The sequence below is a fragment of the Triturus cristatus genome, chromosome 4_1 (assembly GCF_964204655.1).
Source record: "Triturus cristatus chromosome 4_1, aTriCri1.1, whole genome shotgun sequence".
NCBI lineage: Eukaryota > Metazoa > Chordata > Amphibia > Caudata > Salamandridae > Triturus > Triturus cristatus.
Genome location: NC_140585.1, coordinates 1,264,410,596 through 1,264,438,207, shown reverse-complemented (window position 1 = coordinate 1,264,438,207; position 27,612 = coordinate 1,264,410,596). Strand labels below are relative to the sequence as shown.

The window sequence follows — 27,612 nt, the reverse complement described above, 5'->3', positions numbered from 1 at the left end:
AGGTGGTCAGCATACAATAAGACATATGGTATATGTCTTTACTGGTTTTGAGGGAAAAAAATGTGTTTCATTAATGCATCTATGGAAGTCAGCCAAGAACAAACTGAAGAGAAAGGGAGCTAGAACACAGCCCTGCCTTAGGCAGTTTTCAATTGGGATCTTGGACGTGGCATAACGAAAGTTGAGGGAGCCCCCTTGCAAACTACATGGAAGGACCCCCTCTGGACTCATTCAGGAGCTCTCAGGCCATGGTACTGTGCTGAGGGGGCCCCCGGGAGCTCTGCCCCCCTCCTCTGCACTGCTGGGGTTGCTGGCTCCTTTGTTGCGCCACTGAGTCTTGGGAGACAGGACTCAATTCCAAATGTTATCGACCTTGAGGCCAGTCAGGAGTATAGAACTATTGAATCATATACAAAAGTCCACTTCTTATTGTATAACTTCAGAGTTTGATCTATAATAAGTTTTGTTCAAATGAGTCTAGTGCTGCATGATGGACCATGGGACAGCAGCAAAATTTGCCAATTGTTTGATGGATCTTCTTGCACAGGCATAGATTATCAAGTGACTTTGTCAAAAACCTCCCCGCTGTTTTAGGATTATACATTCTCTAACAAGGCAGTTTTCAAGACATCTTAAAAAGGTCCTTGCAAGAAACGAATATCGAGCAAAGAAATTAACCTATAATTTGCAGGATCAGTTTAATCGCCCCTTTTCAGGTTGGGCTTGAAAATTGTTCCCCACCAAGATTGTGGATTGTAGCCATTTTTGAAACCCCTCTGGAAAAAGGGGTTGAATAACGAAGCTCACCATAAGGAACGAGTTTGAATGGACACAGCTAGTAGACTGAGAGGGCCACCAGCATGTAATAATTGCAATCATTCAATAACTTTTGCTGAGTGACCGAATTCTTACAATTGTAGCAGACCCTCCATCGTCTGGTGACTTTATTTCATCCTTCAAAGCACTATTGCTTTCAGCGCCTTTTTTTAAACAGAGCAGAGGGTATAACTACAGCTACACCAATGTTCTTGAGAGACAGCTTCCTCTAGAATTGAGGTAATATCATGATGACCCTATTAACTAGGGACCGACATTAATTGCATTAGCCATTGTAATAACTGTAAACTTTTTCTGGCAAAGAGAATTATAAAAAAATAGGTAATTCCTTTTTTGGATCCTTCAGCTGTTGCCCAATAAAAGTTATTGTTTGATAACTGATGCAGAATGTGATTCAGTGTTTACCTAAAGTTCCAACATTCTTGATCGAACCACCAAATTACATATATACTTTGAATCAATTTGGGTGTGTGTCGTTTTTAGTTTGAAACTGTTAACTTCATTGGTCATATTATTATGCTAATTTAGGTCAAAGAACCCAGTGAATTGACTTGGAGATTTTCATCTGTAAAATTGACTCATTTACTATTTGAGTAAAGTGATTGAGATTTAAAGTCTTGCAATTCTCCACAGGTAGAATTATATAATTGATGGGCACTTTGAAAAAATGCACCTAAAAATGGTGGGGGAGAAGGCTGTCCTCTCGAGATTGACCATTTAAATTTACTAAATTATGATGCGATTAAAAAAAAAAAGTGTTGAGTTTTCGGTTAGTGAGCACATTAAGTTTAATTAGTCTTCGTATATCTCTAAGGAGGAAAGTGATTCAGCCAACACACCATTGATGCATGTTAAAGGAAGTTTAAGATTAAAGCCTCCTGCAATAAGAAAAATGTCTGTACTCCAACTTTTCGAGGTCATCATCAAAGTTAGAATGATTAGGTGGGGTATAAATATTCACATACGCCTTTTAATTACTTAAGAACCAAGGCAATACACAGTGCCAACACCCAGTTTGTTTCACTTGGTTACTGAATGTATGCCAATTTAATAATCGTGACTGGAGCCAAGGTTGTTAGGTCGCCCAAAGTTTGGCCTACTTCTTTTAAAGAAGCATTCTTGGAAACTTTACAAACCCATTGACGGATGAGCATGCTTAGAGCCAGATCTCTTTCGAAAGTAAAAAGTTATTCATTACGATGGGTGACCATAAAACAAATACTGTATTAAACCCGTGGATATTCAGAATCAAGAGTCTCGAGCATACAGACTGTCCATCTCCCCAGTGGTTTTGACCCCGCTGCTTTGTTCCATACACATTGTCTGGGCCCCAGTTGCTGGTGCTGGGCAGATTGGAATAAAAAGAGAGCCACGGTAGTTGTGCTTATTATTCCTTACACATACCCAATTGTTTTCACCCCGTAGATTAGCTTTACTGATCGAATAGTTTTTTTTTTTCTGTTGGAAACGTGCCAAGGAGCTACAGACATTTCAACTTGCATAGAGGAAATTCCTCCTTGGTTCTTCAAAATTGCTGCTTTACTTTTTGGACCAGTTGTACTGCAAATTAAACGAGACACGTTATTTAAGAAAATACCTCTATCCTGTAACTCATCCTTGACATTTTTAACTAAGGAAGCCATCTTTTTTGACTAAAATGTACCTTGATTAGTTCACATCCCTTCTCTGAGCAAAATCGTCTCCCGGTCCATATTGTTTCAACTAATTCCTTTAAGAGTTTTTCGGTGCTTGAAAGACAGCCAATAACCTTCTCCTAGTTAAAGATTGTCATTTACATTTTTACTTATTTGTTAATTTTTTATTAAAAAAAAAAAAAAACAGAATACCAGTTACAATCTGCCCCCCCCCCCGTGTACCTCTTGTGCACTACCCTTTCTAGACCCCTACTGAGTCTTGCTTTTAAAATTAGAAAATCAAAATGAACTTCAGTGTCAGGATCTATTTGTGATGTTAGCCCTAAAATGGGAAATTTGTATTCACTTTTGGGCCCTGTTGATTGGCCATCCTTATGATATAAAAAGTAGAAATTAAACTGGGCTGATTTGTAAACGGCATAACAATGGTACTCATTGCCGGATTATTACTGTGCTCAACTGGTTTAATTAGGTGTTTGAAGGGACTAACTTTTTTACTCTTTTTTTTAATAAAGAAATCTTTTTTATTAGGTTTTTGCAATATTACGAGCAAAACAAAACACTGTATTGAAAACCATGCCAGCTCAAATATACATCATATTCCTTATAAAAGAATATCTGCAGAAATATCCTACAGCGCCTACACCTTTTTAGGTTTTACCTGAGGTAGCGCATGTGGTATTATTGGGAAATCTCTTGTAAACAAAAAAAAGCTTAAAATGGGCAGAGCCAGCCACTTACTTACCATTACATACCATTGGTTGGCTTCAGTGTCACTCTCATTGCCTTGCTTCTCATTGGTCAGCACCTCCTGCTTTCACTTTCTCTTCGTGTCCTCCTGTCTTCCATGGGGCATATACCACGTATAGCGCACTGTCTGCGTCCAGTGTCCTTCCACTGCCGCATGTTTGCAGAGGTACTTTTAGAAATAGTTTTAATCTAAAACTCAATAAGAGTGCATGTGATTGCAGCCGTCTTTGCCCCTCCCCATCCTCCCACTCTCTCCCAAAACCTTGTTACTAGCACATCTCCTTCCCACTCTCTTCCCATAACCTTATTACTTATCCATCCCTCTAACACCTTTCTCGCAACAGTGTTGCTCGCCCCATCCCGCCCACCCTGACCCGCAACCTTGTTGCTTGTCCTCGTCCTCCCCACTCACTCCTGCATCATTGTTGCTTGCCTGTCCCTCCCACATGCTACTGTGACATTGTTGCATGCCCTGTCTTTCCCACCCACTTGTACTAAGTTGTTGCCTAACCCATTTCTCCCATCACCTTGTTGCTTGCTCCGTCCTTCCCACCCCCTCCCACTTTGTTGTCGCTTGCCCCAATTGCTCCCATACCCTCCTACGTCCTTCTTTTTTGTCCCTGCGTCCATCATAAAAAAAAAGTTGACATGGCCAGCGCTGACCGCGTCACAACACTTCTTTTTCTAATTTTTAGCCATGCTGCTCAGCAGTGACAGCACTGCTTTGCAACATGGCTGAAAGTAAAGAAATTAATTGTGCTATGATGTGGTCAATGCAAGCTGCATCATAGCACTTTTTTCCTTTACTTTAAGCCATAATGCACAGCAGCCGTAGATCTCGCAAAGGTGAAACCTATTGGCATTTCCAATTCTTGTTACTCTTGACTAGAGTATTGGTTCTTAGACACCAATTTTATATACTAGAGAGTGGGGGAATTTTGTTATAATCATATTTTTTGCCCTATCTGTAAACCAACATACGTCAACAAGAACTAAAACGCATTGATTGGTATTAAGGTGTGGGCCTTGCATTGTTGCACTATTATAGATTTAGGCTTCAAAACATTATTAAAGACCCCTTTTGCAATCTAAAGATTCAATTTGTTTAGTTAGTTGTGAATTCAACAATACTGTGGACTTCAGCATGATTTCAAAGATACACTATATTAATAATAACCTATTTGACATTGAAAGTTCCAGTATGTCATCCTGGATAAAAGAGTTATCATAGGACGTTCCATGAAAGTGTGGGGAATCTTCTGGAATGACTGGGCCAACACCATCCAAGACAGCAGGGCTGACGTCAGCCTTGTTAATTTGAATAAAAGGAGCCAAATGTGGGTCAGAATCTCTACAAAGCTTTGTTTAAAGTAATTAGCCAAAGTTAAAACTGATAAGGAAGACAAACGTGCAACCTCAAATACTTCAATCGCAAGATCAAGGTAAGAACGTGCTAAATCGTCCGCTCTCTCGCTAGATTTTAAGCGTGGAGCCAGAACAGGCGCCGAGCTGGGCAACAATCTGTAGGTTTAGTGTGAGCTAACTTCTCTGGTGAGTCCCTTGAAATGTATTGTATTGTATTGTGATTTGTAAAGCGCGATTGCTGCCCAGTGGGCGTCCAAGCGCTAAGGCATAAAAAACAGAACTGATGAGTGATGGAAAACGAGCTTTAGGTGGACCTAGCAAACAAGTAAGTTTTCAGCTGCTTGCGAAATGAGAGTAGGTTGGGATTGGACCTGATTTGTAGCGGGAGTGTGTTCCACATCTTCGCAGCGTTTAAGGAGAACATCCTTCCTCCGGTTCTGGCTCTCCGCACTCTTGGGACGACGGCTAGAAAGGCTTCCGTAGATCGGAGAGTTCTGTTAGGATGGTATTGAGTGACCAGTTTGTTAAGGATCCTAGGACCGGACCCCCAGAAAGCTCGGTGGGCGATGCATAGTGCCTTAAATGCCACTCTCTGCTTTACTGGGAGCCAGTGTAGGGCGACCAGGGCGGGTTTTGCTGACTGTGTCCTCGGAATCTGCAACAACGCGCGGGCTGCGCAGTTCTGGACGACCTGCAGTTTTCGCATGGACAGCTCTGGGGCTCCCACATACAGAGCGTTATTTGAGTCCAGCCGGGACTGGATCAGGCCCTGAACTGCCACTTGTTTGGCTTCCGTTGGGAGGAGGGGGAGGACCTTCCTTAATGTTCTAAGTAAGCCAAAACAGATAGCGGATAGTTTGGTAGCCTGGGTGGAGAAGGAGAGGTTTTTATCCAGCCATACTCCCAGGCTTTTTACACTCTCTTTGGGGTAGGAGGGGTGCCCAAGCATCCAGGCCACATGGGGGGGAATAGAGTGGGTGAAGCAGAGCCTAGGAGCATGAGCTCCGTTTTGTCTCCATTCAGCTTTAATGAAGAGCCTGTCATCCACTTTTTTATATCCTCTAGGCAGTTCATCAGGTTTCCTGAGGTGTGGCCGGTGCTTTCCTGAGTCAATGAAACCACTAGCTGGGTATCGTCGGCATATGATACAATTTTTATGCCTGACGGTTCGACGAGCCGAGCCAATGGTTTCATATAGACATTGAAGAGCACAGGGCTCAGAGAGGAGCCCTGTGGTACTCCACAGTCTAGGGGTTTTCTGACTGATGTTGTGTCCCCATCGAAGATCTGGAAGGATCTGTTATGCAGGAATGATTCCAGCCATTTTAGTGTGTCGCCTCCGACACCGATGTTTTGCAGACGGTTCAGCAGAGTGGCATGGCTGACAGTGTCGAAGGCTGCACTTAGATCAAGGAGGATCACTGCCACTGATCCCCCCTGATCCAGTATCCTTCGAGACTCTTCGACGACTGCCAGCAAAGCAGTTTCCGTACCATGTTTTGGCCTGAAACCTGTCTGGGATGGATCCAGGAGTGCATGGTTTTCCAGAAATTGTGTCAGCTGGGTATTTATGTGTTTCTCTAGCACCTTACTTACCCAGGGAAGTAATGAAATTGGGCGGTAGCTAGAGTGATCTTCTGGATTGAGGGTGGGTTTCTTTAACAGAGCCCGTACCATGGCTCTCTTCCATCCGGTTGGTACTGTGCAGGATGATATGGATGAGTTAAGGAGCTCTAGCACCACTGGAAAGATGGCTTGGCCTGCCTGGAGCAGTATTTCTGGTGGAGCCGGGTCGAGGGGGGACCCAGATTTGACTTGGACTGCCAGTTGTTGCAGTGTCTCCAGATTTAGTGGGGGAAAATGGTCCAGCATAGGCTGTCCTTGTAGGGGGGAATTGTTCAGGGGTCTTTGGTTAGTTGAATTGTTAGCTGTTACCGGGAAAGCAGAATAAATCTGAGTGACTTTATTGTGGAAAAAGTCTGCAAGTTCATTACATTGCTCTAATGATTTCGGGACTGGGGGGGCAGTGTTGACGGTAATGCATTTTTTGACCAGATGGAAGATTTCCTTGGGTTTTGATTTTGCTGTCATTATTTGGTCTGCAAAGTAGGAGGACTGAGCTGTTCTCACCCCATTTCTGTAGGCCTTAATAGCCTCTTTGTATTGTTTTTTATTTTCCGGGAGGAAATCTATTCTCCAAGCTCTCTCTTTTTTCCTGCAGAGGCGTTTCAAGTCTCTCAGGGAATCTGAGAACCAGGGAGCAGACTTGTGTAGTCTCTTGGGAGCGGATTTTCGTAGAGGAAGGATCGTGTCTTGAGATTTTAAATGTTTGTAATAAACGCTCGTATCGAGAAAATCATGGGTGGGCGGCTTCAATTTGTTCTTTCACACCAGTCCAAAGTCTGAATTGGCTGACTGGATGCTTGGGAGATATTCTACACTTGGATTTGCACAGGTTTCAGGAGTCCTTTCTAGTAATCGCTCACGGAACAACGTAATAGAGCTAGGCGTTTTACAGGAGATCTTTCGATTGTTTCATATTCAACTTTTAAACAGCCCCTAACAGTCCATCACACACTGTAAGCCCCCACAGCTGGTATGCTCAAACACCACAACCGGAAGTTTTCGCAGCATTGATGAGTTAGCAGACTTGCTTGTACAGCACACTTGTCAAATGCACTGAAGTAAATTACTGAGCGAACTCTCTACTGTGACTAGAAGCACCCAGATCAAGAACTGAAAACCAACAAGTTGAAAGCAAAACAGGACTAAAGTGGCAGTGGCAAATTACCCCCAAGTGCACTCACCCAACATCCCTTTTCAGCTCTCCACCCTGCCAAGGTCCTGTAGCCAGGGGGATAACTCCAGGGGAGGGTGTTTGGGGTGTGTGATGCTCCCTTAATAAATGGATTCTGGTGTGTGTAGTTGGGTCCAGGAGCAGTGGCGGCTGGTGACTTTTCAAAGCGGTGAGGCGTAATTGTTAAAGGCAAGTTTGGCTTAGTGAGCGAGCATAGTGAGTAAGGTTGATGAGCATTAGGGAGATTTGGGGGGGGGGGGGATTCTCCCTCACGAAACGTTTGAAAATAATAGAATGGAAGGAAATAGCACATTTGAAAACCAGAATTGTCATCTTTGCAGCTCCATTCTGGCCTACACAGTAACACTATCCCAGCCCTCGACATAGCGATTCCATTATTTTATCGATCAGGTTTTCACAGTCATGATCACAAAATTAAAGAGCAGTTTAATTGCCCTGCTGTACTTGGGCATTCCAAGATTTGGTGTGCTGTGCTCATGCTCTCAGTGGCCTGCTGGACATTTGGTTACAACCACCATTCCTTGTCAGGTTTTTCCATACATTGAGCGGCAGAGCACTTTGCACTGTTTAACTAAACAGATTTTTCAAGCGCAAAATACGCGACATCAAGAATGTTTGCGTAATAAAACAGAGCTAATTAATCCTTTCAAAGAGAAACATTATTTTAGCACTAATTGGATATGATCAGGGCTTTACGTGGCACATAGTGGCAGTTTCTAAAAGGGGCATGAGCAGGAATCTTTTTAAATGGGCGTGGTTTATGCAATTAAAGGAATGGTCTAAATCACAAATCCTGTGTTTCAAATTCAGAAAGCTTTCTTACAAAAATAACTGAAATTAGCAGGAAACAAGGTATTTTTTATTAGAAGCAGTAAAACATTCCACAAGATGCACTCCACATTCTGTGGGGCAGTGCCAGTCATTTATATTTATTGTAAGCCACACAAAATAAAATGAAATATATGTCAGAACTTCTGAAAATCCAACATGACTTTTTTTTGCTGGGGCGTCTCACAACATCATTCTGCACCTGGTCTGTCTCCCTGTGCTAGGCAACATTGTGCCTATGGCTTTGCTTCAGTAGTTTTAAGTGGAGGACGGCTAGGCCCTACGAGTTACACTCTTAACTTCACCTATACATTGCTGCTAACAACTCACATCAAATCTTAACTCCAAGTGCTCGCATTAGCATTATGTAACCATTCCCCCTAGGCTGCCTGCCACATTTGATCACGCCACAATACAAAATCATTTGTACTGTGTTCTATCCTTCATCAAAACCAAAGCACTATTACGTAAATCTTCTATTATCGATGATTTACTGCACACCAACAAGCTGTCTGAGGGATAGGGGACAGTGCCGTGCCTCCAGCCCACCTGCAAACAAAGGAACACATAAAACGAACCAGTTACTGACAGGCCTAATGGGGGCAGGACTTTGCTTTCTTTACCTTGTTCTTCTTCTAGTGCAGGCTAAAGAGGTAAAGGCCTCCCTGCAGTAGTGGCTGCTACCGGATGGGGTGGTGACGGGGTGGATGGTTAATTAACAAAAAAAAACACTTCACTTGGAATGGCCAGCAGCCGCCTCCCCTGCGACCTCTTACTACTTCCTTTCTCCTGTACGCCCAGCAGAAGGAAGCACCCAGCACACAGGCTCCCCTTAGCCAATCACAACGCTGCAATGCAGTGTTGGGATTGCTCTGAGCGCCGTGGTTTCAACCACTCTTTTTAATTATTAATTACTGCCAGTGCCCCGACTTGGCCCACTTAAAGCGTTGGATATGATTACTGTGAAACTTTTTTAATGTTTGATTAATTGCGCTTTCGGGCTTTTTGTCAACTTTCTATATTCCATTCCTCGGCAGAAGTGAATTAATTGTTGCAGCGTTGCTAGATGTAATCTGAAAAGAGCTCACGAGAATTTTTGGTTTATGATACTGAACGTGAGATGGGGGGGAGCAGTTGGCATGAATTGTTGCTTTTCATTGTGTGCTGTATTGCGAACAATACTAAGTAAGGGACAATGATTCCTTGTTATGCATATGCGTTGCCTGGGCGTTCCGAGATACGGTATGCTGGTCTCCTGCTCCATTAAGCCTTCTGCAGGACTTCACTACAATCATCTGCTCCCCTCTCTGCGCAACACCATCACTACCGCTGTTCATGAGGTGAAAAGGATCGTTATTGCGTCTCATTTAAAGAAATGTGACCAATCACTGTGTGGCTTCAAAATAAGGCCACATAGTGATTGGTCATGTTCTTTAATCATCATGCCCCGCGCTGTCTAATGAAATGCGCCCGTGGGACAGACCAACAAATCAGTTCTTTGCTCTCATGCATTTTATACTTCAAACTGCATGACAGCAACTTAAGTATTGGTTTGGGCAGGTTAACTCGGCGCTCATATTGACCCCAAGGGGGTGTGCTGTGTTTCCCGTGGTTACAGGAAAGAACATGGGTTTGACAGGCCCAAAGTGCGAATGCCTGGTTGGACATAGTCTGTAACCAGTCCAACCAGGCATGCGCAATGAACTTCAGCTAGTTGCCATCGTTGCCAAGCAACAATATAGGCCACGCCCTGACCCCAAGGCATACTTACATACTCATCAGCGAAGTCGACCTCAGTCTTTAGGAGAGTCTGGAGTGGAACTCCGGGACTATTTAAATTACTGAAACTAGCAGACAGGGGGGCAACGCTCCTACGCCCAAGAGGAGGCCCCGCCGCGGTCCAGGAACCCCCCAGTCGGGCTAGCAGTGTATGTGGTCAGGGTTTCCACTCGGATTAGCATCCCTCATACTATAGAAACACATCTCTATGAAACTTTCCAGAGCTTGCATACACCCACCACTCCTGATCCCTCTCACACAAAACAATCCAAGGATTAGAACATGGACTGGATGACTCTTGTGTTGCAGAGAAGCTTTTTAAATGTATGATTATTTTAATCGATTTTGGCATTTAAATGTCAGTGTTGGTTGGGCAATGTCTGGAAGTCCATTGAACACATCCTTTACACTATCTAGATAATCTGCAGGCAATTTGCCCTTACTGTGTTTGCAATTCAAAATCTTGGTCCTTTCAGTGTTCACCATCCTCTTGTGGGGTCCTGCCTCAGCCATGCTGACTTTTTTACCAGCCAGTCTCTCGCTTCTCTTGGTATAGCCGAATGCAACAAATGGTTGACATCTGCTCAATTCAGTCTATGCACATCGAACAGATCTTGTGATTATTCCCCAAACTGGTTTTTTTTCTAATGTTAGGGAATTGCTTCTTAGTGGTCGTCAAGCCAGAGGGGTCCACGAGATATGTTACTCTGCTGCCGCCAATGGGGTAATCTCTTAATGTTAGGAGGACATCGGGAGCAGATGGGGAATGGCCGTCGGTGTCGCTAGAATGAGGGGATGGAAAGTATCTCTCGGCCAGTTGTACCGCAGTCCTTCCTAAACTCTCTTTAGTGAACTTGGGGCAGCATTCTTGTTTATTTGGGCACCCAGCTTGAATTGGACCACACTTGCGTTCTAGGCTGATCTACAGTAGAGGAGTCTGCATCTTGTTTGAACACCCACACACCTCTTCCTGGTGCTTTACTGTCAGTATTGCATTGCGGAACTGGCTTGTGCTCCATACACTAGTGGTCCGATAGGCACTGCTTCTTTCCAAGTGCATCAGCAGCTACACTCCTAGCCCCATTGGCCAGCAGTAGGAAATGTCCAGCAAATCCTCCTCCCTTTGTTCTTCACTTTATTTCTCTATCTGTTGTGGCTCAGTGATCTGGGGGAATAGATCGGGAGGACCACAAGCCCAAAGTCTATCCTTGAGATGACTTATTTTGTTTTCCAGTTTCTCCTAGGTATTTTACCTACCACAAACCTGGGATCCGTGCTTATGTTTCTGGCCCTCCTCATGCCATTACAAAAAGAGTTTCACTGTTCGTCTGTTTTGTTTTTAAATCGTGTATCTCTTTTATAATTTCCCTAATCTTTATGTATCAAAAGCACCGTGTTCAGTATCCCATCCTGATTAGTAAATCCCAACTGATACTTGCATGTGGGTTTTCGTACTGGAGGTACATAAAATGGGTAGGAGTCTCTTTTGGTGGAGGCTCCCTATATATCTGTTGGCTCGCACACACACAAAGGACCCGAAAAAGGCTCTGCTAACCTTGTGCCTGCAAATCATCCTGTGGAGGGGTGGTGAAGCAACTGGATATTTAAGACATAAATTAGTATTTGCATTTTCAGAGTAAACATGTAAGCTTGTTCTGCAGCTATTGGCATTGTTTCTGGATGGGTAACCAGTGTGGTTCTATGAGGTGGGTAGTGATGTGAGCGCTTTGGTGGACGTCTAGAATGAGTCGGACAGCGGTGTTTCGGATAGTCTGTAGGCTTTAACAGGCACATGCATCAAAAAGAGAATTTGCGAGTCCTTATTTGCGATTTTTAAGGAATCGCAAATAAAGACTCGCAAAACACGATGCAACAAAAACAATGCGAGAATATTGCGAATCGCTAAAAATCGCTAAATAAATTGCGATTTCGGCATTTGCGAACTCGCTATTAGCGATTTCGCAATTAGCGAAATCGCAAATACCGAAGTCGCTTTTTGATGCATCCTGATGACATCACAACCAGGAAGTGAGCAGCACCAGCCTCATTTCCAGTGCACAGTGTCAGGGAGAGGAGGGAGCTGGCTCTGGGAGCTGAACAGGAGTGTGACAGAGACAGAAGAACAACTTGTGATATCAAATGGAAGCCTCACAAACAGCAGAGGAGAGCCAAACAGGCAGGAAACGCAAAATTAAATTTGCAGAAAAAGAAATTGACACCCTCATTGAGGGAGTAGTCCACAGCCATGACAAGCTGTTTGGAAAGGCATCATTGAAAGTGGCAGAGCAGGAGAAAAGGAAAATCTGGCTCCGGATCCAAAACAGGGTCAATGCCATTGGGGTGACACACCGCACCATTGAAGAACTCAAAAAACGATGGTACGACTTGCGCAGTCGGGCTAAGGTGCGCATAGCTGACCGCCTGAAGGAGGCAAAGAAGACAGGAGGGGGAACACCAACAGACACTGGGAACACTCCCATGGAGGACTTGATTGAATCCACCATCCAGCCAGAAGCTGTTGTTGGTGTGACCCAGCTGGACACGTCCGGAGCAGCAAACACATCTGAAGGTAAGATGAATGTATGTTTCCTTAGTTTTACAAAATGTAAAGGTAGAACTCGACCACAGTACAGCCCAAGTGCAGACCCTGAACATCCAGTACACAATGCATTCAGTAGGTGAGGGGCATTATGGGAGATGTAGTCAGGTCAAGCAGTTACAATGTCAAATCTCAGAGTAACAACCCAAAAAAGCTTAATAGAGTATAAAATCATTTACAAAGGCAGAAATTTATTACTGTGAAATTTTTATCACAGACATTAAATAATGCAGTTTTGCACTGTTTCACCTCACAGATGCTCAACGTGTAGAAGCTGTGGATAGCGATTCCCCAGACATGCAGGACACCAGCGCAGGTGAACAGATGGACACACCCGTGGTGCAAATAAATCCCTCACGTCCAACAAAGTCACGCAGGGCTACTGTTCCATCCCTAGTCACCATGGAGTGTGATGATGAGGCTGATGCAACACCAGGTGGCAGCCATGGCCAGACAACTTCCATCACACAACCACAACCACAGGTCCCCAGAACTAATCACAGAGCCCGGCGTAGGAGAGGAAGAGCACTCAGGACACAGCAGGAGGAGCAACCAAGTGATGTCTGGGGTGGTCTTGAGGGACAGATGCTCCGTATGCAGCGCCTGCAGACAAAAAACACACGATTAGTACAATTGCAAGTTGGCAAGATGGCTAGCAACATAGCAGTACTGTCAGAAAGTGTGCAGCAACTGAGCAAGGTGATGCATGAGGGAAATGTATCCCAGAAGAGACAGCATCGTCAACTAATGCTGCAATTGAAAATGTTTGCTAAATCAAACAATAGATTGGCCACGACAACTGCACTGCTGGCACGTAGGTCTGTGACCATGCAAACTGAAATGTGCCATTGGAGCGGCGATGTGGCTAAAGCACTGGACCAGGTCACCAATGCAGTTGATTTGCTAAATGCTTCCACAATTGCGGTCAACAATTCCACGCCCGAAGAGGGTAGTGAGGGTGGCTCAAGCCTAAGTAGTGTGGCAGTTCCAGTCCGCACTGCAGGAAGACGCAACACACGCAGCAGTACCCCCGCCGCTTCCAACATAACGGATGACAATGCTGGGTCTGACAGGCGTCTGGGTGTTCGTGGGAAAAAGCGCTAGACTGGCATGTACAAGTGCATTCCACTATGGTGACGTAACCATTTATTTGGATTTGACTTTTCACAGAGTGACAAGTGAATTGACATTTGCAAACCACTTATGTCCATTGCACTGCTCAGATTACAAGTGTGCTTGAACACTCATGGCAATTTTATTTAATTAAAGAATACTTTGATAGCAATATTCAGTTTCTGTGTCATCATTACTCACCTCAGAAATAATTTTGTGTGATGTCAAATCTTCTCCTACGCCCTTCTGCTGCGCTTGCCCCTTGTGCTGCATGGTGTTGTGGCACTTGCTGGTTCCCATCCTCCAAATCGCTGTCAGACACCTCGATGTCCATTCCTCCCCTTGTCGCTATATTGTGCAGCATGGCACATGCCGCTACTATCTTGCAGCATTGTTCAGGGTTGTACTTCAGTGCTCCACCGGTCTTATGTAGACATCTGAATCGGCTCTTCAACAGCCCAAATGTGCGCTCTATGATGTTCCTTGTCGAAATATGTGCTGCATTGTACCTCTGTTGATTGGCAGTTGTGGGATTGAGGTAAGGCGTCATTAGGTAATTACGCAAGGCGTATGCGCTGTCACCTACATGTAATGGAGCAAAGAGTCAGTGGCAGCTTCACATTGACATACGTACAATGACAGTGATAAACTATAACACATATTTACCAAGCAGATGTCCCTCTCCAAATTCTCCCCTGACAAGACGGGTGTGTATGCCACTTTGCCTGAAGATATAAGAGTCATGTGCACTCCCTGGAAATTGCGCAACAATGTCAGTGATAATGTTTTTGGCATTGCAAACAACCTGAATATTGAGGGAATGGTAACATTTCCTATTTCTATATAAATATTCCTGTGTTGCAGGGGGACATATTGCAACGTGGGTGCAATCAATACAACCCAAAACATGTGGGAAACGAGCTATCTGGTAGAACTCCTGTTTGGTTTTTGCAAGGTCAAGCGCGGTGGTAGGGAACTTGATATGAGACCCGATCACGGCCATCATGGCATCAAGGAATGCTTTCAATATTCGTGAAAGTGCGCTTTGTGACACACCTCCCGCAACAGCAATGACCCCCTGAAAACTGCCTGACGCCAGGAGGTGTAGGCAACATAGGACCTGCACATGCGTTGGGATGGCATTGGTCCTACGTGTCTGTCGTTGCATTATGGGGTCCAATTCATTGATTAGGTCATGGATCATTGCTGCATTGAGCCTATACTTGTCGTATATCTCATCCTCTTGCTGGCCTAGCAAAGTTATGCGGACTCTGAAGATGCGCTCATTCATTCGCCTCCGTCTCTGTGCGGCAGCCTGCAGCCTCATCCTCCTCGCCATCAGGTAAATCCCTGCCATTGTGAACAGTGCTGGCTCATTCTGGGTGTGTTTAAATGGATTTCAGTTGGTTTTCACCTGTCTGTGATTTGCACTCATGATTACCACCTGGTTGTGATCCTTCTTATTTAGCGATCGCTAAATTGCGATTTTCATGGAAATCGCTATTTGCGATTTGTCATGCATACATTTAGCGAATCGTTGTTTGCGATTCGCTAATTGGGAGACGCTAATACCGATTCGCTATTTGATTCGCAGAATGTTTTGCGATTCCTTATATTTGCGAAAAAATGGTTTTTCGCAAATATACAGTTGATGCATTTCAACACTGACTTTTGCGATCGCAAACGGCCTATTTTTGCGATTCGCACCGTTTGCGATCGCAAAAAGGTTTGATGCATGTGCCTGTGAGTGAGCTTGTTGGAGATGCTGGCGTAGTGTGCGTTGCTGTTGTCCAGTCTGCTGGATATGGAGGCCTCAGTGACAGTGTGTTTCTTGTACGTGGGGAGCCATTTGAAGATCTTGCGTAGGATTCTGCATATGAAGAAGCAGGATGAGATCACTGCATTCACCTGTTTCGTCATCATGAATTTGTCTTCCATGATGATACAGAGGTTTCTGATGTGGTCTGTGGGGTGGGCATGGATGTCAGTTCTGCTGACCACCAGAAGGAGTCCCATGCATGGGGAGCTTTTCTTTCCGAAGATCAGGATCTCTGTCTTGTCCGTGTTGAGTTTTAGGCAGTTCTCCCTCATCCAGTTAGCCATGTTGGTCATAAAAGTTGTGAAATTGGTGGTGGTGTTCTCTGCAGGGTAGGAGAGAAAGCACTTTGTGTTGTCGGTGTAGGAGAACAATGTTGACCTTGTGGGCTCTTATGATGTGCCAGAGGGGTCTATGTACACATTGAAGAGGGTCCGAATGAAGGAGGATCCTTGGGGAAATCCGCACGTGAACTACTTGGGTTCGGAGATGTATAGGGGGAGTCTGACTTGTTGGATTCTGTCAGAGTGGAAGGTGACGATCCATCTCAGGGTGGGTCATTGAATTCCTGAGTCATGAAGTCTTGAGATGAGGGTACCGTGGGATACGGTGTTGTAAGTCACTGAGAGGTCAAGGAGGATGACAGTGGCAGTCTCCCCTCTGTCCTTGATGGCCCAGATATCGTCTGATGCTGTCAAGAGGGCGGTTTCCATGCTGTGGTTGCTGCAGAACACTGACTGAATGATGTCCACGAGGTGGTGCTATGCTATGTGGATGGAGAGTTGATTCTTTCTCTGTCTTTGGACGTGAATGGTAGGAGAAAGATAGGTCTGTAATTGTTGGGTTCTTCTTATATACTTTATGCATGTAATACACATACTACAAATTCGCCGACTAAAGTATACTGAACTAGACCAAGGTCTGGAGATTCCTTGGCTGAGATCAGAAGGTACATGGCATCAACCCTGCCCAGACATAATTTCTTTGAAAACCCTATAAATTTAACCTCCATTAGTAAAAGGTACCTGAGGGATAGTTGTTATGCACTGTATAGAGCTGAAAGGTTTTACAAAGTTGAAATTATGCAGTCTGGTAATTCATATATTTTGTTGGCCCCTGCTGATGGTCCACAATCATTTCTGCTACTTAATGCCCATTCCCTCCAGAATTTTGTTTTACTGAGGTTAAGATTAAACCTGTTTCATAGGCTTGTGGCCTTCCCTCTTTGCAAAAATTGGGAGTGTATTTTGGCCCCATGTCCTTGTGACCAAGTGCCCGCACAAAACACATTGCATTTAATGTTTTTATGTAGATTATACTCTAAACCTAGGTCTTGCAGTATTTGATCAAACTTTTTATTACACATTGCACACAGGCACTTTTTTCTCTCCAACGCTTAGTAACTGTTGGATTAATGGCGACTGTTTTCACCTCTCTTAGGCTTGTGTTGAAGACCAGAAATACCCTTGAGTGTGATTATGATTGACCAAGTTTGGGCTCTTGTAAGGCCGGTGAGGCCTTGTGTTGGTGATGCCTTTAATGTTTGGGATCACTCAGTTAAACCTTTTCATAGGAGGCTCTGAGGCGTCAATCTCCGAATTAGCTGGTAGGTTAATGCGTCTCCAGCCAAGGAGTGACTGGACGTGGATTTTAATTTTTGCACCTTTGAGTTTTACCCCTGTCTGCCCTGTTAAACTTGAATCCTGGAGTTGACAACGTTCTCATAGTTTTTTGTACCATTAACAAACCTAGTGATTATCTTCCGCACCAAAATCCACATATAGGTTTTGCCCAGTAAATGTCTGCCATTGTCAATCTCTGTCCGAGATTTCTGATTATGTCTAGGTAGACTTTTGTCTAGGACCATAACGCTGAGGCGCAATCTTCGACCTCAACTTTAATTGGTGTACATAGCTGACTCTTTATTTGAGAGAGGTTTTTGACCCCCTTCTTCTTGTGTATTCCTGTGCAGGTGGGATTTTAACTTGAATTTTTAGTATTTTTAATCATGCAAATCTGAAATTGTATTTCAAGATCATGTAGTTTGGTGATTTTGGGAGTGGGTTGCATTACATTGTTTTTTCTGATATTATTTTAACGAAGTGCACTGTTTCAACTTTCGATGATATGTTGGTATTGCAATGTGGTAATATATGAAGGTGCCTTTTTAATACTGCTCTTTGAAATCATACCTTGGGTGTTAATCAATGTTTAATTCAATTCATGCATTGTCTCATTTCCATATGATGCTCTCTGATATTAAGCAAACTTCCTTTAGACCAGACTGAAAGTTCAGTCTAAATCTTTTCAGTTAAACCTTTTTAATTAATTTAGGATAGCCATTCAGTGTTGGAGTATAAGTTGACCTCAAAGTACAATCTGTATTTTAGCAAGAAGGATTGAATATCTTAGAATGTTCATTGTTCACGGGGTGTATTTGAGTTTTATCTTTATTAACTTTGAGCCACAAATGCCAGAACAAGTATTGAGTGGATAAATTACAGTTAAAGGCAGAGGTAATATCTTCCACGTAGAGTAATAAACCATATTATATAGTTGAAATTTTAGCTCCTTGTGATTAATGGAAAAGCAATTTGACTGATGATTGGTTGCACTGGTTAGGGGTTCTGTTGTTACTCCTAAAATCACATGTGAAATGAAACAGCTCCTAAGTGCCACCCTTCTACTTTTTATCCATGACATTTCAGCGTCATTAACATTAAGTTTGGTGTGAGGAGTATTTTACAATGTTTTTACCGGGTGGTAACATTGCTTCGGTAGACCACGTTCTGCCTGAGCCGTCATTAGACAATGCCATCAAACACTTATTGAAACCTTGGCCACCTCAGTTTATATTAGGCCTATTTTAATCTCATACTCAATGGATGCATAAAGCATTTGATGGGCCGATATTATGTCTTTGGGTGTCTGTGGTCATGGAAAAATCTATTCTGATGGTTGTTTGTGAGATAGGTGATATATTTTCCTCTGCCTTTACCAAGGGATCATTTGTCCCTGCTCAGGATTCCTTCGCTGTGTCCTCTCTGAAACCGTAGATCTTTCCTATTTTCCTCCACTGACACTGGCATGGAAATAGCAGCTACTGCACTAAAAGTCTGCAATATCTTTCCTGTAATAACCAGTCCTTTTCACATGTTGGTATCCACCACCTCACACCAGTCTGGGAATTGCCGGTAAATATGCACCATGCCTGGCTGGCTGTAGATATGAACGTTTTCAATATGGCACACTTCGTGCTTGGCTTGATCCCTGCCTTTTCCTCCACTTTGCACTTCTGGCCCATCAGATAGAAGAAAAGAGAATTTGCCTGGACTTAGAAAGAAGCTTGGTTGTATAGAGTGAGACTTAGACCTGTCCAGGAACAATACCAGATCTTGATGTGACTGCTTTTATCAAGGTTGGAACCAAGGTTTGTCGAAGTGATGGAGAAACTCTGCATTATACCACTAGGGTGATTAATGCCCTACTGCCTGGAGAAGAAGAGGGACTGCTTTACCTTGAGAGCAAGAACCCAGGACAAGATATCTGAAGCCTGACTGGAGGACAGTGTAGGGGAAGTGCCTTACCGTGACTGTCTCAGATACAAGGATCTGATCTTTTGGCATACATTGCAGCCGACCTTCTGCTATTCTTTAAAGGACACCTTCTCCCATACTTGGAGCCAGACCTTCTGGGATGCATAGAACCTCACAACCTGCCTTACATTGTGCCAGACTTGCTCCCATGCATTGTGACAGAATGTCTGCCATGCATCAAGTCAAACCGTGTGCCATATATTTTAAGACAAACTTTCTACCATACATGAAGAAAGATCATCTGTTTTACATAGAATCTAACATTTTGCCACATAACAGCTGACCCTGTACCCACAATCGCAGCTGACTTTGTACCTTATGTTGCAGGCAGCTTTGTGCGATGTACTGTGGCCAACCTTGTCCTTTGCAGACCTTCTGATGCACATGAAGAGAAATTAGATTGATTGCCCAACAAAGGGGCATGACTCTTTTAGGATCACAATGAAAATGTATCTGCTGGTATAGAAAAAAGAGCAAAAAATGGAAAAAGTGGGACTCAACCTTTCCACCGCCACCATCCTCACCCCTACAGCACCTGTGTGGTGGTACAGTCTGAGCTCATGACTGGATCATAGAGTTTTCTATGCTCCTGTGTGCAACCTAAGCACAAACAATTTCTAGTCTGTTGAGGGCTTCCGCCCTTCACGCACCACTGGTTGATGGTCATTACATATCTGAGAGGTGGACAGCCTAAGTGAAATGTTAGAGGCCCATCAAATTTTACAGCGTGTGCCACATGATTTTGTGTCCTGCCACTGTATCGTTAGTGGGGTTTTTTCAATTAGGATGTAAAAGAAGTCACAGATAAATTATTCATTTAGGTATATCATAGTTCAGGAAATAATACTAAAAACTAATGGCTAAATTTCCCTTAATTAAATCCAATACAAATCACATATTAAATGCATGAATTCATTGATTATCTTCATCCCGCCACTCTGTGAATTTACCTAAATAGTTCTCTAGATTCTCAATAAAAAAATTATACCAGCATTCTCCATGGTTAGTGTTCTTGGTGTATGAGATTTCCAGTGTGTAGTTACAAGCGAACAGGCTGTTAACATTGAGACGAAAACCTGAATATTAAGTCTGGTACACAGTTTGTCTTCTTTATCGGTTACGCCGAGACGTGTAATTTTGGGAACAAGCTGGAGAGTATGTCAGATTTTTATACTACAAATTCTAAAGATTGATTCTTTGATATGTGTTTGTAATGCACACTCCCAAAACATAGGTTTCAAATCTCTAAATTGATTTCCAATGCAAAAAGGACACTAGTGCGACATTTTGCCAGATCCTTATCTTATTTGAGTTGGTTACGAGAGAAAGAGAGTATACAAATATTTAAAAAAGTAAAATGATGATTAAGTGCCCCGTAATGATAAATTAATGAGCCTGCTAATGTCGCACCAATCTTCACCTCCATATATAATGCCCGTCCTAGTCTCCAACTTATTTTTAATGTCGAAGAGTATCTTGATTTTTTTTTTTTATACTGTAATAAGCTATACCAGAGTTCCTTTTTAATGTGAATTTGCCTTTTGGTGTGCAGTTTAACCAGATTCACTGCTCGCTTGAAACCTACCCCAAACAAAGAATTTAATACACAATGTAATAGAAAATAAGCAATTTGAATGTTGCTTGCATCATTCCTTTAAGCTACCTGGAAATTTAAAAATGCCTTCAAAATTCTGCCAGCGTAGGCATCCCCAGTCTTCGTAACCTCTACATCACTCCATCATTTTTTAAAGTTGGAGCGATGATGAGGGGCAAATGTATGTAGTTATCTAAGCTGGTTTCAGCAAGGATGGAGGGGATGTGAAATAAGTGAATGTAATGTTTAGCACTGGCCATGGAACTATTTTCAGAGTGGGGGGGCTGCTGTCAATGTTACATCACTGACATAAGAGGGCTTTAGAAAAATCCAAGCATTACACAAAGATCAAGTATAGAAAATGAGCAAGGCCCATTCACAAGGAGAACGGTGGGGGAGCAGTTTGGGGAGAGGATGTAGACTTCCGATTAGTGCGGTCGACCTCGAAGCTGAGGAACTGGGTTCGAGTCTCGGCAATGACGCTCAACATCCTGTGATTCTGGGCAAATCGTCAACAAACTTTATTCGGTTTTACGAGTAAAACCATAAAAGTCAAACAAACATGATTAAAAATGTGTTCCACAATACAGGTTAACAACTGTTTATACATCAAATGACACTCGGTTTAAAACTAAAATACATAGATTACAGTGCAGAAATTAATCACAACATGACCTGAGTCTTAGGGCTGCCCTTAAAAAGTTAAGAGTGTACAAAACAGTATCTGTAGAAAGAAGTTGTAAAAAGATACAAGCTGGTTTAACCCTCCTGAAACCAGCCCTTTTAAGGATCGGGATAATAAATAATTTTCTGGGATGATCATAAAAACTGCAGAACATTAAAAAGTGCATCATGTCCTGAGGAGACTCTCCGTCGCAGCCACAGGGCGTGAGACACTGACCTCTGTAGGAGCCACGCGGTTGAGTCAGGAGATAGTGGAAAAGATAGAGCCGAAACCTCGTGAATAAAAAACGATCATGAATGCTTTTGAGCCCTAAAAGATACGGTTCTGTGGTTCGCATTGTTTTTAACATAATGTGCCTATGCACACTGGACTTAAACAGCTCTACTACTTCTCTTTTGCAACGGCTCCTTCCTGAAAAACACTCTTTGGCCCCTGCGTAGTCCCTCTTACATATACTCTCTGGATTAGTGAATAGTTCTGCTCTGCCTAGCCTCAAAGGCCTACTCTTATGTACTGAAGCCATTGAATACGCGAAAGATGGTCAAGCGAAAGACAGTCCTTTAAGATGTGTTTGCTAGGTGTATTTTCCTGCTTGGCCCAAATCCTGAGCCATAATGCCAGGGGACGAAAAGCCAATTCATCTGAGAGGAAAGGCATCCCATGTTCTTCATGCACAACATACGAAGAAATACTTTGCGGCACCGAAAGGGCTCGTCGCAGGAAAGAGTTTTCGGCGATTTGCAGGGGCCTGACCCAAATATGACCCCAGATCTCGCTCCCGTGACTGGCCTTTGAAATACATTTTGCTTGGTAAATCTTCAAGAGTGCCCCTATTGGTTTCCCTCCCACTCTAGTGGCAAAGTTAAAAACAGCTGCAAAAGATTTCACTAGTTTCCCTTTCTTCCGAGTAAGCAAGGGGGACCAACTCAAGGAGTCATCAAACAAAACCCCCAAATAGGAAAAGGCGTTAGTCTTGGGTATTGGTGATGATCCTAGCTTAAAGGTAAACTTCTTTGCTGTACGAGGTCCCACCTGCATAATAAATGATTTTGAGTGATTAACCGTCAGGTCCATGTCCTCCATAAAGTGAGTAAAACAACTCAATAAAAGTTGTAGGCCCCTCGCTGTCCTCGCCATGAGGCAAATCACTTAATCTCCCTGTGCCTAACAAAATGAACGTGTCCTCCTATAACGAAACTGGTGCTCATGTAAAGCGCTCTGATACCCGATGTCTCGGGTCTAGTTCGCTTTATATAAAACTCTTTTTTAAAAATCCAGTGCTTTTCGGACCACACTGCCCTGAATATGCAAGTAAAGCATGGTGTGGTAATGTACTGCCATTTACAGAGATCACATTTTCCAATGAAATGTCCTCTTTAATGGCAACCAAATTTGCAGCAGGCATGCAGTTTTCATGCTAAATCTATGTGGCACAGAAACTTTAACGTGTGGAAATTGGATTTCTGAGCATATTCATCCTTTGCATTTCAGAATTTAAAAAAACATTGCGCCTCGTGTTCACTTTCCTTGCTGCTGACATGTTTTCAAATAGTTGTAAAGTTCATTTACAAATATTTTGAGGTGTATTAGAAAACATTTGCTACCCTACAGCCTTTCCTTTCACACTGTGCCACAGCAAGATGGCGCTTTGTTTCACACTACAAAATTCCCTTCCTTTTCAGCCAGCAAAATGAAAAATAAACTCTAATCCTTCTGTGAAATAAGCAGCAATGTGTTAAAAGACATTGTCTTACATCTGACCTCTGCCTCTGAACTCACAGCAAATGTGACAAGATAGAAGCAAACATTTAAAGGCCTCTATGGCTCATTTTTCCTGTGGCCTCCTGCAAAAAAATGGTGGCGGTGCTGCAGCACCCCTACTTCTAGCACCCCTAATGTCTTGCATCTAGCAGATTTAGGAGTCCCAGGTATTTAAATAAAACTCTGTAAATCCAGTACATCTACTTCCTAAAGTATCTTCAATTGAAAACTATTGTTGATTCGCATTAAGTCAATTGACTACTGTCTGGCTTAAGTCATCATAAATGCTGCAAGATAATAAAGCGGAAGGTATTGCAGGGCTAGCTCCCAGTTCTTGCATGGTAAATGACATTTAATTTTGGAGCATCTATTTACCCATATAAAACTGGAAGAAAGTATGAAGGCCTTAGTATCTTCCTCCATTGCGAAGTGGTGTAGAGGAGTGGACTGGTGCGCCACCCAAGAAAAATCTGTGTATGAGGCTGTAGCTTAACAAAACGGGAGAGTGCTCCCCTGCACGATGTACTGAAGGGGCCTCTCACAGTATGGCTAAGCCTGGGGGCCCCCTGCATGGCGGGGGGTGCGGGGCCTTTGTTATGCCCCTGGTATGAGGCAAGAGGCTGTCCGGCTAAATGTCTGGGGCAGATGGATGGGTTTGCTGGGTTGATATTTTGCAAGAAATGTCTGCCATTTTGGGGAGCAATACCGGGCTTGTCTATCATGAGACCAGATGGGGGGGAAATCCAACAAATGTATTGGAATGCTTTCTATGTCATGGTGGTGCACTTTTCACTTTGTTGCTCAAAACTAACTAAATTGTTTATCAAAAAAACAAAAACTGGAAAGGAGCCGATCTATATAGAAGAAAAATCTATTGGATAAAAAAACAATGAATAGCATCAGAAATAAAGGTTGCAGTAATATTTTAGTTAAAGATGTATGCCACATCATGAAAAGTGGCAATGTGCCCCATCTTTGAAAAGGGTTTTTAAACTTTCTTAACAATGGAGAGTGAGTGAAATATTATAATGCAGCAAGGTCTTCTGAGTACCTCTCCCCAGTTTCTTTTGGATGGGTATTAATGATTTGGATGCAATCCAACCTGTAAAATATGTAATGTAATGTAAATATGGTTTATAAAGCGCAACTCATGCCCGAGGGCGTCTTGGAGCTACATCCATAGATGTATCAAATATTAGAATCTCACTTTTAGATGTATTAACTTTGTATCCCCCCAAGAATGTAATATGCCTGAACTGATTCCAAAGCAGTTATGTTTCGAACATCTGCCCTAAGGTTGAAGGCATTGTCATCGGCATACAGTTTTGAGACGGAGATGTTGTACACTAGTGGTAATACAATGGGGTTTCTAAAGCTCGTACATTGACCGCCAGTCACTTTATAATCACACCAAACAGGATAGGTGACATCGGGCGTCCCTGGCAAGAGCCCTCTTCTTGCCTCATCCTGACCTACCTTTAGTTTGTTCATAATTCTTATTATCGCTGTGACAACTTTTTATAAAGATGCTATCAATCCAGGTAATGGAGAAGGAACAGTGTGAACATTTAAAATCAGTGATCAGCCGTCCCAGCTCACAAGATCGAATACCTTCTTTGCATCGAACAGCAGCAGCGCTGCCTGTGTGTCCTGAATATGAGAACAATCGGATCCTCCAGTCACAAGCCATGACAAGCTGGCCAGAGACCACTGTGGTCAGTGGGAGGCAAAGCAGTGACTGTCGTTAAGCGATGGGTTATCCTCTTTAAACATGTTGTAATCCGTGGTTAATAATGTAATCAAGGGATGTTACCCAGCTTCTAGCCGGGATGTTCTTGGTTTAAGGAAACTGAATGAGGGTGGACTATTTCCACCCAATATTGAATTATCTTGCTGTGCTCAACTCATTGATGAAGTTAGAAAAAATCTGGACCTCTCCTGGTGCCGTGCCGTTTAGAACATGTGGCTGTGGTCCTGGTGGAAAGCAGTTCTATTTTTGGGTTAAGATGTTACTGTTTTTTGTGAGCGACCGACGCCCCGCCCCCGCAACAAAACAAAAAAAAACTGGCAGAGAGTGTGACAGTCCTTGTACTTATTGCAACGGCATTACAAGTGCTGAGGTGCGTGGAACTCCTCTGCCATGCCCTGTGGCAAATGTGCCACTGCCACTCACGCTGCCTGCCCGCACTGCATGGCTTTTATGGCATTAATATATATGTACAGCACTTCATATCCGATTATGTGTTGCCTCGCCTTCATCTTGCGCCGGTGAAGCATGTTCTAATGACTGCAGTGAGAGGGCCCACTCAGCTGCTGCTGTTTGCGGGCCCCAGGCCGGGCTCTGCACTCAGTGCCCCTCGGGGTGACGCACTGTATTGTGCCTGCGCAGAGTCCGCCGCTTCACCTGCTATAGGGCCGTGTAGTATTATATGTTTTGTATTGTTTTTTTATAGCGGAACGTTTTCCAGTTCATTCGCCTCTTGGCGCTCTGTGGTGCCACCGCGGCCTGGGGGCTCTGCGGTGCTCAGCCGGCGAGCACCCCCTGGCCGCCCTAAGCCCCCCCCCTCCTGTATTGATTGTGGGCGCGAGTGCGGAACCCCCACGCCCGCCTGTAACGTGCTCAGACGGATGGAGGTGTCCGCAGGCCCTGCTTAGTATTCCGGGCACTCGCCACTGACTCGCTTTTGTAGAAAGGAAGGGCGGGGGAGGGGGAATGGGGCTCCGTGGCGGATTAGTAGAGAGATTCCTTCACACCTCCCTCTACCCCCGGCTTCCGAGAGACAAGTTTGGGAGCCCCTTCTCTCTCTGGGGGAGCACGGCAGCCCCTCGACTCCCAGTGAAAGGACACGTTCTCCTTGACATTGGACCCCAGAATCGAGGCACGAACGGGTGCTGCGGGCAGGCACTCGTTCTATCACGGGGATTATATTTTTTATATGAAATGGCTCTAATAATGAACTCAGCATCTGCCAGTGTGCCACTGACGGCCAGTCTCTCTCAGATGTATTAAATAATCAAAGACCCGTTTTGACGTGTCCAGCCGTGCAATGCAGCTAAGATAACAGGAGCGATGTAGACAACCTTAAAAAAACATATAGTAACAACGATGCAGTGCAGTGGGCATCTGAACATATACATGCCCAAAGACTGGTCCTCCCGACCCCAAGAATCCAGCTGTCTATTTGGGGTCCTACCCTAGGATCCAGGCACCAGCTGCAAGCAATGTGCGCGAGCACAGACGAAGGAACACCCCTCTCCGGCTTCACCGGTTCCAAGCTGAGGTGAACGACTGAAGCCTTTTGTTTCCCGCGGGGTGACCTTCAAAGCGCCTCCTGCAGGCGCCCCCCCAGGCCCACTGGCGGCCCGAAGAGGCTCGGCCGTGGCTCGACACGCGTGCCAGCGCACCTCTCAGGTAGCCTGGAAGCCGCGCCCTCTCCCCGGAGGTGGGCAGTCCAGGTAACACGAGGAATTTGTGTTCCAACCTCTTCAGTTTTATGTGTGGTTTGCGTTGGTTATTTCAGTCCCGTTTGATTGGATTCCCCGGCTCGCACACGCAGCCAATGGCGAATGCGCTGGCATAAGTGTCTCTGGTGCCCTGCCTCTCCCCGCGCGAGGAAGGGGGCAGAAGCGGAGCCCTCCAACCTGCAAGGCGCTGCTTTTTTGCCTTTTTGACAATCGCTCTTCTCAACTGTTCTCTTCGCAGGAAGACGAGGAGGGTCTTGTGGTGACAGCAGGGACATCTGTGGCCAGCGTCTCCGATCAGTGCAGACCTGCACGGCCCCCACCCCTCTAAAAAGCACATAAGGACGGGGCAGGGAGGGCTCGGATGCGAGAAGGCAACCCTTCCTGGAAGGAATCTGTGCTGTGCTGCTGGGCGCGCAGAGCTGCCGGCTCTCGCTGAGAGCTCCGCTGCCTACTCTGGAAGGCACCTGCCGGCAGGCTCGGGGCACAGGGGGCTTCCTCTCTGGAGTTTGGGCTACACGGGAGCAGTGAAGGGCCAGAAGTTGGATCACCGGCGCTCCAACGGACTTCATGATGATTTTGGGTAAGTGCGCGACCCTGCAAATGTCTTCTGCATACCCTGCCTTTTGTATGTGTCTGAAACTCCCCAGAGATGACTCTGTTTCACTGTGATGCGTGGGACTCTGCAGAGTCCGTATGAAACCTGCCTCGCATTCCTGTTCAGTCGGTAACTTGTGACGCACCTAGTCGCTGATTTTAAAGAAATGGTCAGAACTTAACTGTAATAACTTACTACATTTGAGTTGTGACATGAAAATGCCTGCTTCCAGCACCCCGGTGAAGGCAGCTCTGCTCTCGGAGCATCATTAAAAGGCTGCCTAAAGAATGAAAGAAATGGTGAATTTTCTTTCTGGTCTGTTTTTCTAGCTGTACATTGACAAGAAAAAAAGGAGT

At 44.3% G+C, this 27,612-nt stretch overlaps 1 protein-coding gene and 1 long non-coding RNA gene across 4 annotated transcripts in view; one reads left to right on the top strand and one right to left on the bottom strand.

Annotated features, from left to right (window-relative positions):
* The window catches only part of ZNF385A (zinc finger protein 385A), an 850,943-nt gene that overhangs the window by 380,459 nt on the left and 442,872 nt on the right, over positions 1–27,612 (top strand). Inside the window, exon 1 of one of the 3 annotated variants that reach the window (XM_085654755.1) lies at positions 26,504–27,241. The exons of the other annotated variants lie outside the window; for them this stretch is intronic. Coding sequence (XP_085510881.1) covers positions 27,229–27,241 — 13 coding nt within the window. The 5' untranslated portion in view covers positions 26,504–27,228. Of the gene's footprint in view, positions 1–26,503; positions 27,242–27,612 lie in introns of those variants that run through there. 3 annotated transcript variants of the gene reach the window in all.
* On the bottom strand, positions 12,804–26,526 carry LOC146856557 (uncharacterized). The gene is made up of 3 exons (XR_014981522.1): positions 26,391–26,526; positions 13,946–14,326; positions 12,804–13,234 (listed from the first exon to the last, which is right to left on the bottom strand). It is a non-coding gene; the product is annotated as an uncharacterized LOC146856557 (long non-coding RNA).